At 38.0% G+C, this 12754-nt stretch overlaps 1 protein-coding gene across 1 annotated transcript in view; it reads right to left on the bottom strand.

The window, feature by feature from the left end:
- Positions 1-773: 773 nt before the first annotated feature.
- TOMM22 (translocase of outer mitochondrial membrane 22) overlaps positions 774-12754 on the bottom strand; it is a 578823-nt gene continuing 566842 nt past the window's right edge. Inside the window, exon 4 of the mRNA XM_044068365.1 lies at positions 774-1880. Within this exon, the coding sequence (XP_043924300.1) occupies positions 1806-1880 (75 nt within the window). The 3' untranslated portion in view covers positions 774-1805. The remainder of the gene's footprint in view (positions 1881-12754) is intronic.

The following is a 12754-nucleotide window of genomic DNA, read 5'->3' as shown; positions in this document are numbered from 1 at the left end:
TTCTCTCCAATACTTCAGTCCAGAATCTAAAATTGACAAATACTTACTTTAGAATACCGCACTTGCCATATGATATGCAAGACTGCTACACAGAAATGCAAATCAAGAAACTTGCTTTTTGCAAGAAAATTGAATGCAAATTAGCTAAAAGATAAATCAAATGGAAGATATTGCTAACCATCTGCCTGAATAATTCCCAGCTGAAAAATCACAGTTCCATGACCACTGAAATACATCTGTAGCAGGGGGTCTGCACCTCCGCAGTCCCTTCACTATAACAGACTGCAACTTGGGGACTGAACTACCAACAATGCAAATGACTCATCAGTCTCTTGCTTTGCTGACAGTGTGGACATTTCTTGACACTATCCAGCTACCATCTACTCTATGTAACAATGCTGCCAGCTGTCAGAAACTGCAAGCTAATGAACAAGAGCAGTGCCAACCTTGTATTTGCATTTACTTGGGCATTTTCTCTAATGTTACTGGTTGACTTCACATCAGCAGACTACATTGTAAATAACTCAAAGCATGGACTTTCAGAGAAATCATACATTTGATGATTTCTGCAATATCAAATTGTTATATATGCTCAGTTAGATAAGCTCTCACCAAAAATAATCTCAATAGCTGCAGTCTGAAAACCTGCCTGAGGTAGTCACTTCTATCCATGGCTGAAAAATACCTACAATTTAGCTTCTAAGGAGGAAATAAAGAAATATAGATGAAAAGAAAACCATAAAACAACCAGACATTAAATTCTCAGATAAGAGTATGATAAAAGGACTTGAAACCATGCATTTATTTAAAAGATGTGAAAAATCTTTACATGGAATCTTTCACATAAGACTAGGTCTTTAGGATGAACAAAGGGCATTTCCATTACACAATGACAACAGAGTACATTTAAACATGTTGCAGGGTGTGCATGCTAGTCCATCTTATAAAAATACAGACTGAACTGTACACTTTTCTGTGTGTGTGTGTTTGTGTGTGTGTGTGTGTGGGGGGGGGCAGCACAGTTTGATATTTTGTCTTTTGTAATACTCACTCCTAGACTCAATGTTCAATTACTTTACTAACCCATGTCACTTATTTGATCTTACAGGTCCACCTATACAAAATACGAGTCCCTTACGAGCTATCATTTTATTTCCAAAGCTGTCATCAGTTCTGGAAGGCTGTATATCCATGCTTCAAAGTGATAGTATGATGCCGGATAAATCTTACAAGATGTGCATAAACTCCTGAGAACTGACATTTTCATGAGAACTTTTCTTGTGACTTGTCAATAAAAATAGAACTCCTTCACGGTACATGGACAAAGTATGGAAAAGCACAAAGGATAAGTCGAAGGCACTGCACTGATTCATATAGAAGTACAACAGTGTGTTAAAAACACTTATCTTTGCCTGTCCAATAAATTGAGACTTGGATAACTGGATAGCTGACATGTTGGGGCAAAAGCAACATGAAGCAGTATATTTGCAAGTAAAACAGGAACAGACTCTTTTAGGCAGATGAAAAAACATTATGCAACTTTGTTATAACCTGAAGAAAAAAATTATGCAAGGGACATTTTTTTATAGTTGCTTGTAAGTGTTTCAAAGGTGTGAGTGTTTATTTAAAAAACAAACTAAAATAATATTCTACTAGTGACTTAATCTTCTCGCATTAAAAAAAATGCACAAATGATAGTTCACTACACTGAACAAATTAAGTCCATATGCAGGTAATACAGCCATTTCTCACCCTGAAAAATAAAAAGGATCAAACAAAAATGTCTATTGTGAGGAGTCTCTGGATTATATTTTTCCAGGTGTTGGAGACAGCATTCCTGGCATTGCACCTGACATCCCAGTGTTGGGACCCAAAAGAATCTGTTAAAAAGAAAAGAAAAAACAGCCTGTTACTTTCACAATTACGTTTCCATCTTTCTCGACAGCTTCTCAGACTATAAAGTTGCTTGAATAAATTTCCAGTAATTCCATGTGGAAACAGGTAAGTTCAATTACCACTTAGCACAGATTCCAAGATGTTCTATTCTCATATTACTTTGCTGATCTGGGAATATGAAATGTCTGTAGAGCAAAGTCCACCAGGAGGAGGGAATCATCTACAAAGTTAATGCTATGGGTTCGGGATAAGCCAGGCAAGCACAAAGTATCTTTATATTTGCCTCTGCTGAAGGGACAGTACACTTAACACTACCACATGAATGATTTTAACTTAAGATGGCATAAAAATCAGTTCATTTATCAGGAGAATACAAACTGCCCCTTTGCATGATGAAGCCAAGGTGTGAAAATGCACTTGTGGTACACACACTGTCGCATAGTTCAAGGAACAAGAACCAAAACGGCCAATATCCTGGAGTCAACTAGTATTCTCAGCACTGCAGAGATGACCAACTTGCCTTTTTCAATACTTTCTGTGTATGGGGTATAAGATGCCATCTACTCAAGTCATATGGCCAATTCCAATAATTTTAACACTTCCCTCAAAGTCAGAATACATTATAAAGGGGGTGTGGAAAGAGCAGGTCAAAGTTCCTTGGATATTCCATTCTTTAAAACTCAAAAAAAGACTAAACATCATATACAAAGTGTGCCTCTAAATATATCAATTTATATGAAAGATGTGTGACACTGCAGTTTCATCTGTGAGATGAGTAGCACTTCAAAACTAAGGGTAATTTTTCTTTGTACTAATAATACATCTGGCACATCCCATTATCTAGGCTGGAGTATAATATGTGGTTAAAAAAACTCTACTAAACTACACTATTTTGCTATAGAAACATGCTTGCCTAAAAGAGAAGCGCTAAAGACTTGGAAGAGAATGACATACAGATGAAAGATTTTGGGAATGAGACGGCAATTCAGTCTCAGTCTGGATTTGTCAAGAGTAGGTCATGCTTACTTAATCTGGTGGATTTTTTTGAAAAGGTCACCAAAGCAATGGATAAAGGCAAAATTGTACACACTGCATAATTTCATTTGGACAAAGCTTTTGACATAATTCCCCACTCAGGCACAGCAAAAAAGCTAAATAAAATGGGAATAAACCCCCATGTCATTCGGATTACCAACTGGCTGACAGGACGCAGATAAAACAGGGAAAGGTACCTCTACAAAGAAACCAGTCACCAGTGGAGTCCCCCAAGGTTCTGTGATGGGACCGCTCTTCTTTGGCATCTACTCTTTTGAAGTAAAAGCCAATAAACACCAAAGGGGTAAGAGCAGTCATTGAATCCCCAAATGACTTGGCCATCTTGCAAGGAGGTTTGTGTCAAATAAAAAAATGGTGTCAAAATGTATGCTTTGGGAAGTCATCTACACCAGGGAACTACTACATTGACAATATGCCCCTGACAGTTGACTTAGTTGATCAGGATTTGGGAGCTTATGTAAACAGTGACCTTTCGACCGATGTGTGTCCACTGTTGTAAGAAAGTCTCTCAATATTGCACAGTATCATTGTCTCCCCCTTTACTCAGCCCTCATTAGGCCAGTCACTGAATATACTGTCCCCTTTGACATGCATCTGTCTAGACACATGCAACTGTAATGTTCTCAGATACCTTGCTAAAAGGAGACAAGGCCTAAACAGCATGTCCTACATGGGCTGACTCAAAGCCATGTCACTATACTCTATATCTTACAGACTGCTAACAACTGACCTGTGTCTGGCATACAAGGCAGCCTCCGACCCATTCCTGAAGGATTTACTGCACATCAGCAAGTCAAATAGCATCATAAATACTTGGTCCATGGATCTAAACCTCTTTTGCAACATCAACAGAATGGTTTGGACGGACATGTATCCTTCTCAGAGGATACTGCTGCTGTGGAACAGACTCCTCAGCCACATAAAACACAGTTCATCCCTGTCTATTTTCAAGTTCAACCTAGATCTGTGAAGGTATGAGGTAGTGCCATCTGTGCCAGGGAGAGAAAGGCAGTACATCTGTACATATACCAGCATAGCTAGCTGGAGTTTTGTAAAGAATTTTATGTTATTTGACTATCACACTGATTTGTACAGATTCTGAGTTAAAAATATATTTGTAAAGTTACTGGTGTTAAAAATGCATCCACAGTAGGTCCTGCTGGACAGAAAGAATATAAGGATGTATATTAGGTTGTGCTGTGGTAGCGTTGTCGCCTCACAGTTAGATGTTGCCCGTTCGATTCTCAGAGCGTCTTCTGTGTGGCGACATGCGTGAATGGGCATTCCTTCGTTGAAGGTTGTGCGTTAGGCCCGGCAAGCCAGCACGTAAAAGTCCACTGCCAATCATTAGCGGACCGGAGTTCCGCTGTGGCGACCCCTAACCAGGAAAAGCCAAAAGACACAAACAAACATTAGGTTGTATCGTTGTAACTGATCAAATGTGTATGTTTATCAGAACCTTGGAAGGGTGGAAAGTTTGAAATTGTGTTACAGCTTTCTGTTGCTGCCACAGATCTTAGCAAAGCATTTATTGTAGCGTAAGGGGACCAGAGGTGATGTCATCCTCTAACCAGCATCTGGTTTCTTTGGAACCCTCGCAGCAGCACTTTAGAATCTGACAGGAAAGATTTATCACAGGATATACATCTCACACATCCACACAGACAAGAGAGACATCATCTGGCTTTTGCTGTAGTAAGACACTCAGCACACATTAGCTTGCCTTGTTTAAGTAGTCAGAGAACAGTAATTAGTGAAGGGCATTTAGTAAGAATAGTTTTGTATTGTTTTCTGCATCTGTGAGAAACTATTCAACTGCATCATTTTTTCCTCTCTCTGTGGTTGAAATTCTGTTTATTGTATTCTCCTGTTTTCCGTTTCATTATTTATCATTAAATATTTTAATAACTTTCATTTTGGCTGGTCCTTTAGAGAATACTTTTAAAATCTTGAGAGTAGTTATTCTTGTTTTAGTGACACTGTGGTCACTCCTGAAAGCCTTGCTGCTTTGGTCACAATCTACCATTTGTATTAGTATTAATTTTACACAGTATAATTGGGAACTCTTTGTAACAAGCCTTAGGGTAGCTGATTGGTGGCAACCTGATTACCGCGAAGTAATGCATAAAGGGGCAAAGCTAGTAAAATCTGTGCCAGCTTTTCCCAGGTGTGTGTGTGTGTGTGTGTGTGTGTGTGTGTGTGTGTGTGTGTGAGAAACTCAAATATCCAAGTGTGTGTGTGTGTGTGAGCAACTGGGAACAGGGACACAGAGCTCCAAAGTGGTCAGTGTGGAGTTTTGTGTGGGTCTGGGGAGAGGAAGGGTCCAGCCCCAGGTCTGCAGTGTTCTCCCTGTGTGCTCTTAAGGGAAATTGTGCTTGGTGCAGGGAGCTGCATCTGAAAATACTGTGTGAATCCATCTTTGCTCTTAGTGACCGTCCCTCACCAGAGTCACTGGTGAGGACAGAGTCTCTTTGATTGCTGTCCCAGAGTAGGGACCAGTCACAAGACCTCTGAATGGGAAACTCACCCCAGGACTGCCTCCTGTACTACCTCACAGGTTCATAGGATGTTGTTAGGCTACTGACCCAAGGGTCTTTACAAGCCTAGCCATGAAATCGAAATATAATACTAGATGAGAGAGATTGTCCATGCCCAAGGTCTATCAGGGGACCATCCATGTCCAGGAGAGAAGCCAGGGCAACCAGAGAAGAAATTTACAGTTTCCCATCCAGTCGTCCAGGTTGTACTTAAACAGGGTCACGGACATGCTCTGCTTGACATGGATTGGAAGCATATTTTACTGATGGACAGAGGCAGCTGGTAAATGTTTTCTCTCACATACAAGTCCTCTGAAATTATTTACGGTATGATCCCACTTATTTTCATTAGGCACAATATATAATTATCAACCATGGGATGGGTTGGACCAATCTATAACCAAATGGGATGGGTTATTTCGAGCACAAAAAGGGAAACTAGCTAGGCTTAAAAGGGTCTAAAAGGCAACTAGCCTAGTACTTGCTTATGAACCTATAACTGACTAACATATTAATGTAGGTCTCTCAAGTTGGAAATGCCAAACAGGAGATGATTTAAAGCTCAAAACAAACACCCAAAACCTACACAAAGCTCCAGATTCAAATGTATTAGCGCCTTCGTTCTTTTTAATTATTTCAGAACTTCTTCAGAAAACTCTCTAAAAAGAATGTAAAAGCATACCCATCCAATGTTTAAAATGATGCCCAAAATCACATGACACAAATTAGCCTGTAATCCTTCAAGAGCTAGTTAAGTGTAACAGAAGGATTTACGAGCATTCACTACTGATTAATAAAAGAAACCCAAACAATGCATTAGCTAATCATGCAGTTGTATGTAATGATTTTAGGAAGTTCATTTTTTTTGTTGTAGACCATCACTGCTGATGCTTTTACTGGGAATTATAAGATACTGCTTGAGTGCTGTGAATCAACATGTCAGATCAGACTTCGGGCAGATCATGCCCCGGGTCTGAATGAATTTATTAATAAAGTATTTTTTGATTATGCAAAGTTTATAATGTTTTAACAGCTTTCTACATTTGGTATTACAAGTTTATAGTGGCACTTTAACAGTTCGACGGATACAATTACACTTACTAGCTCTTGAATGATTACAGGCTAAAACTAACTACATTTGAGAGGTGGAAAGAGAATAGTCCAAGGAGCCCCTGGACCTAGAGAAGGAATCAAGCTTATACTGCTTTGTAAAAGAATGCAGAGAGGAAAAAGTACCAGCTTCAAAAATACTTCTAGAATACAACCCTTTCCAAAAAGCCACTGATGAAGCCAAGGTTCTGGTAGAGTGGATCTTGACCTTGCCTGGAACAGTTTTGTTATGATGAATACAACAAAAGGTAAAAGCCTTAAATCACCATTTGGAAATAATCAAGACCACTGGTTCAGACATTAAAGTATTTTATTCTTTAGCGCCTTGGTACAAAATCTTCCAGGAGTTACAAAAGTCAGCTAAAAATGTGCTACCTTTTATACAAAAAACACAGAATCAATCAATAATACATTCAAATAATTAAATAAAATACTTCCAATTAACCTCTCCATTCAGTTCCATAGGGACGAAAGTATCATATTTAAGAATAAAGACAGACTCTTTGTATAACAGTTTTTCTTTCAAAAGAATTTCATCATCATTTTCAACAAATACCTGTTCTAAAATGCAACCTTGAAGCATAGAAAAATCACTGTCATGCACAGCCATTATGTTTTATAACAGAGATTACAGTAGGAAAGCAATAGAAGAAGCTAAGCAAAAACTTTGTGTGTTAAAATCAAAACCTAATGTTAGTGACAGGTTATGGGTCAATGGGGGGGGGGGGGGAGATGGTGAAAACAAGAATGAACAAATGTATTTTGTTAGCACATATAACACCAAGTGAAGAAGTTAGTAGTATTACAAGATATTATTGGAATTTTCTCCACAAGCATGGGGATTTGAGTAAAATTTTAAGTAAGCACCTTATGATGTCATACAAATGGGGAAGAAGTTTAAAGGACATGCTTGTTCATGGAAATTTTGTCTTACCAAAAAGTAACAAGTGTTTGTCCAACATCTATGGGCACTTATAAATGCAACAGTTGTTCTATTTGCAAATATATAATATGTTCCTCTGAATATGTGAATAAAATCAAACATGTACCAAGGGGACTTTTTTCATGTAACAGCAAGGGAGTTATTTATGCATTAAGATGTCCGTGGGGTTTCTTTTATATTGGTGAAACAAAAAAGTTTTAAAGTGACTTAATGTAACATATCAGGAACATAAAAAATCAAAAGGACGACAAGATTTTGGCACGTTATTTTTGAGATGTACATGGCAGTGATTTTTCTATGCTTCAAGTTTGTATTTTAGAGCAAGTATTTGTTGAAAATGATGATGAAATTCTTTTGAAAGAAAAACTGTTATACATACTTTGGTCCCTATGGGACTGAATGGAGAGGTTAATTGGAAGTATTTTATTTAACTGTTTGATTGTGCTATTGACTGATTGAGTTTATGTTTTTTGTATAAAAATAGCACATTTTTAGCTGAATTTTGTAACTCCTGGAAGGTTTTCTATTGAGGAGCTAGAGAATAAAACACTTTTGTGTCTGAACCAGTGGTCTTGATTTTCATATTGTTGCTAGTTGTATGCACCATTTGGAAATAGTCTGTTTTGACGGGTTCCCATCAGAAGCTCGAAATACTGAAATCTCAAATTTCAGTATTTAGAGCCCAAGAAGCCAAAACCACAATAGCAAAAGTTTAGAAGAGCGAAATTCAAAATCTTGAATACCGGAGGTTTTGAATTTCATGCTTCTTGAAGGTCTGCTGTGGGCATGTATTCAGGTACGTGTGTGTGTGTGTGTGTGTGTGTGAGGAGAATGTAGCTTGTGTGGTGGTGTTTTGTGTGTGTTTGTATGTACTGCGACCTCGGAGTGAGAATATTTAAGTAGGGGGGTGTGGTGGGTGCAGGGGGGCTTGCCCCCTGATTTCATGTAGTAGAGTGATTGTGTGTGTTTGTGTGGTGGATGGTGTGTGTGTAGTAAAACCACGAAATTCATAACCTCTGGTATTAGAGGTTTTGAATTACACGTTTTTTAGTTTTCGTTGTTTTGTGGATTCAACTTCTTGGGCTCAAGATATTGAAATTCGAGATTTCAGTATTTTGAGCTTCTGAAGTGAATCCGTTTTGACACAGGCTGTCCCTTCTTATCTTCAAAAGAAATGAACAATTAATCCAAAGATCTGGAAGATTCAGTTCTGCCAGGACAGTACCGAGTTGTCTGTGGACATCCAAGGTATGGGGAATCCTTTCTCCCTCTTTTTGGTTCAGGAAAGAAAACTGGGTGATGGATAGTTGGCTTAAAGTAAACTTGGACACCACTTTAGGCATAAATGGATGATTAATTGTCAAAGAAACTACGTCCCTATGAAAATGAGATTGGGTTGACTGACCATAACAGCCTGCAACTCAAGATGACCTTTTTGCAGAGGTCACAGCAATCTGAAAACTGTTTCCATGTTAAGAACCTCAAGTCAGCCAGATTAGCCGTTTCAAATGGAACAAGTGTTAAGCTTGTAACACAAAATTACAATCCCAAAGAGGGACCACTGCTTTTCTTGGAAGCCTCTTACACAAAACCCTTTTCAAGAACATTTTGACATGAGACTGTACTGAAAGAGGAGGATCCATAGGCAGACATGCTGAAATGGCCAATAACTGAACCTTGGTAAAGGAATAAGAAAGGCCATAGGATAGCAATTCACACAAATATTGCAGAACCAAAGAACAACTAGTTTTGAATGCCTGCTCATTATTTTTCGGCACCAACTAGAAAAACTTTTCCATTGGCTAATACATGATATTCTAGTAGCAGGCTTTCTTGCTTCCATTGGTACCTGCTGCACATCCTCAGTAAACAGGTGACTAAAAGGAATTAAGACACTATCACACAGGCAGTCAACTAAAGTTGAGTGATGGGGTGCATCAAACACCCCTGTTCTTGTTTGAGTAGATAGTGTCTTGTGAGGAAACGTCTGGTAATTGCCCCTGGCCATTTCCTCCAGAATAAAGAACCATGGTTGTCAGGACCAAAAGGGAGTCACCACAATGATCTTGGGGATTCCTTCGGAATCTTCAGAAGTACCCTGGATATTAGTGAAAGGGGAGGAAAAGCATATAGAAACTCTCCTGTCCAATGAAAAGAAAATGCACCATCTTCTAGGTCTTCTTGCATGGAGCCCTGGAACAGAATCTTTTTTTTTTTTTTAAACAAGAAACGTCTTTATTAAATTATCATGTACGACGTGGGCAATCATTTTCTAGTAATTGCTTTTTTGTCAGCCACAATAATTAGACTCAGCTTGGCCTGCCTTTGTCTAGGCAATTCCGATTCTGTATCATAGCTCAAAAAAATCACTTCTTTAGTTGCACCATTTTGTTCGCCCAATAATTCTGGCAAGAGTAGTCTGCAGGGAATCTTTAAAGTCTGCCATCTCATTACATTCTCAGAAAATATGTTCCCAATTGCCTTTCTTCCTTATAACACCTCCAACATTTGCTGTCTACCTAAGGAAAAATTATTTGGGGTCTACTTGGAGTATAAAAATACCCATGTAAACAGTTCCAAGCAAAGATCCTAAATCTTCTAGACTTTGTTGCACATTTAGGAGACATACATATATATCCTCCAATTGTTTCTTTGTGAATTACTTATCCGTTCTCTCTTCCCAATCTTTTCTAACCTCCTCTGATTGATTCTTACAGTTATCATGCAATATTTTCTATGTTCTGTTGATTATTCTTTTTTAAAAAGCAGATTCTGATCTAGATTCTACTGAAAACTCTACCAGTGCTAGTCTTCCGCTTAGGATCTCTCTATTTCTTTCTTTCTTTTTGCCTATACTCTGATATCAAACCTTGATATGTAGCCTGCATAAATTAATGGCCTCTTCCCATTCTATTACCCTTCCCTCTGAAATTATTTGCTCCCAATACCTTGGTCTTTTGCCAGTTTTCTCCAATAAATTCCAACCTCCTCTTGTCTATTGTTTGTATCCCTAACTGCAGTCATCTCTATCGGCGAAATCTTCTTTCTCCATTCCTGTGTTGGCTCATTTCTTAGAACACTTTGTGCTACTTTATGAATATAACATTATGTATGGTTACTGTTATTCTCCTTAAGGATCTGCAACCAAAATACCAGTCTCTCCTTATTTCTTGAGCTTCCCCATTTCATCATTATCCCTTTCCACTTTGAATTATAGATTTGTGTTTGTGCTATGTATAGGAACATTAACTGTGTAGATCTGAAATACCCCTTCAAATTGGGTAATCACAAATGCCTTGTTCTACTGGAAGAATCAGCTTATCCCACTTGACACTTTCCACCTTCCCCTCCCAGATAAAATCCTTCAGCTCTTTATTGCTATCCACAACGTAACCTCCGGTTGATAAAAATATGTCTGATGTGTATAAAAAAAAGCTAAATGGACTAAAGCATTTTAACTGCTTGTATCTTGTTATCAATATCCATATAACACAGCTTCCAATTTCTCAGTGTTTATGTTATCTTTTGTTTAGTCTCCTCCCATACATCCTTAGTTGCCACACCAGAATCCTTTTTAATCCATACTCCTAAATACTTCATTTAATGATATCCCCATAGATATGGATATTGCTGAACCAATTTGTGTGTGGGTCCATAATTTACAGCTATTGCCTTTGTTCTAGCTTCATTAATTATGTACCCCAAAAAGATCTGAAATTGCCTCAAAATGCTCCACAACACTGAGATGTCCTTTCCTAGTTTCATCAGGTATAATACCATCCGTAAATATAGACAGGTTTTCTTTACCATACCAATTATACCCTTGAATTTCTGATTCTCTTATTTTCTTTGCTAATGGTTCCAAATATAATGCAAACAACAAAGGGGAAAGTGGACACCCCTGCCTGGTTCCTCTGTTCAAACAGAAATCATCAGAGAGAAACCCACCCACTTTAATTTTCACCTCCTATTCCTCATATATTCTCCTAATCAACCTTAAAATTTTATCAGGGAATGCAAAAGCTTCCATTGCCCAGCTCAAAAACTACCAGCATACTCTGTCAAATGCATTCTCTGCATCAAGACCTACCAACAGTGGTATTTTTTGCATTCTACTTCCCTGTGCCTCAACAATGTTCTGTTAATGTTGCCAAATGTTTGCTTCCCCTCCACAAAACCACACTGATCCATGTCTATCAATTTTGGAATCATCTTTGCCATTCCTTTAGCCATTACAGGTATAAACACATTATAAGTATGGTTTAGGATTGAAATGGGCCTGTATGAAGCTGGATCTGATGGGTCTTTACCATTTTTAGGTATCACAGCCACCACTGCTTTCTTCCAGGATGTTGATGCTTCTCCTCTTAAAATACTGTTTGTCAAAACCTTCCAGACCTTTATCAGTTTTTTTCCCTCCAAGCTTCGAAATTTCCACAAGAATATTATCTACTCCTAAATCTTGCACTCAACTTTGTATCATAACCTTGTTCTTTTGAAACCCTTAGATATGATGAAATCATGCCAGTTATTGGTCTTTAATTTCTAGCAAGTGTCTAAATGGTTCTCTGTAAAAATTGTTTACCTTTACTCATTTATGTTTACATGCTGCTCTTGTCTGTTTTACTTTGTATTTTTGGAAAACAAAGCAATAAAAAGTAATTGGAAAAAAAAACATAGCAATAAAAAGTAATTGGAAAAAAAAAAAAAACATCATCTATTCCTGGGGACTTTCCTGTGTATTGGTCATACATCCCCATTTTTATCTCATCTCCTCCCCTCCTATCCTGTTAATAAGTGAGCTGCATTTACCTCTAACCATGGCATATTTAATTCTTCCATAAACATTTCCATTTGTTCCTTTTTTTTAATTTCCATATTTCCCTGCTTTATACAGATACTTTTTCAAAATATTTCCAGTACCTCTACAGGATCTCGTTATCTTTCTTGTTATACGCTCCCTAAGCATGGCAACAACCCTTTCTACTTTCTGTTGCCTGAGATGTGCTAAAAGATTTTGTTCTCTGGTGTTATCAAAAGACAGTTGCTGAACACCAATCTTTCTAAACTCGTGCATATTATCGAGGTAATCTCTTACATTCTGCAATTTCTCCTCTTCTTGTTCTATGAGATTCCTCCATTCTGCAATGCTTTACCATTTGTCAGTCCCTCTAAATAATATTTACTTTTTAACCATCTCTCTTTTTGCCAC

Source organism: Protopterus annectens, chromosome 1.part0 (assembly GCF_019279795.1).
Source record: "Protopterus annectens isolate FY-2018-M chromosome 1.part0, PAN1.0, whole genome shotgun sequence".
NCBI lineage: Eukaryota > Metazoa > Chordata > Ceratodontiformes > Protopteridae > Protopterus > Protopterus annectens.
The sequence above is the reverse complement of the archived record's forward strand: the minus strand, read 5'-3'. Positions and strand labels throughout refer to the sequence as shown.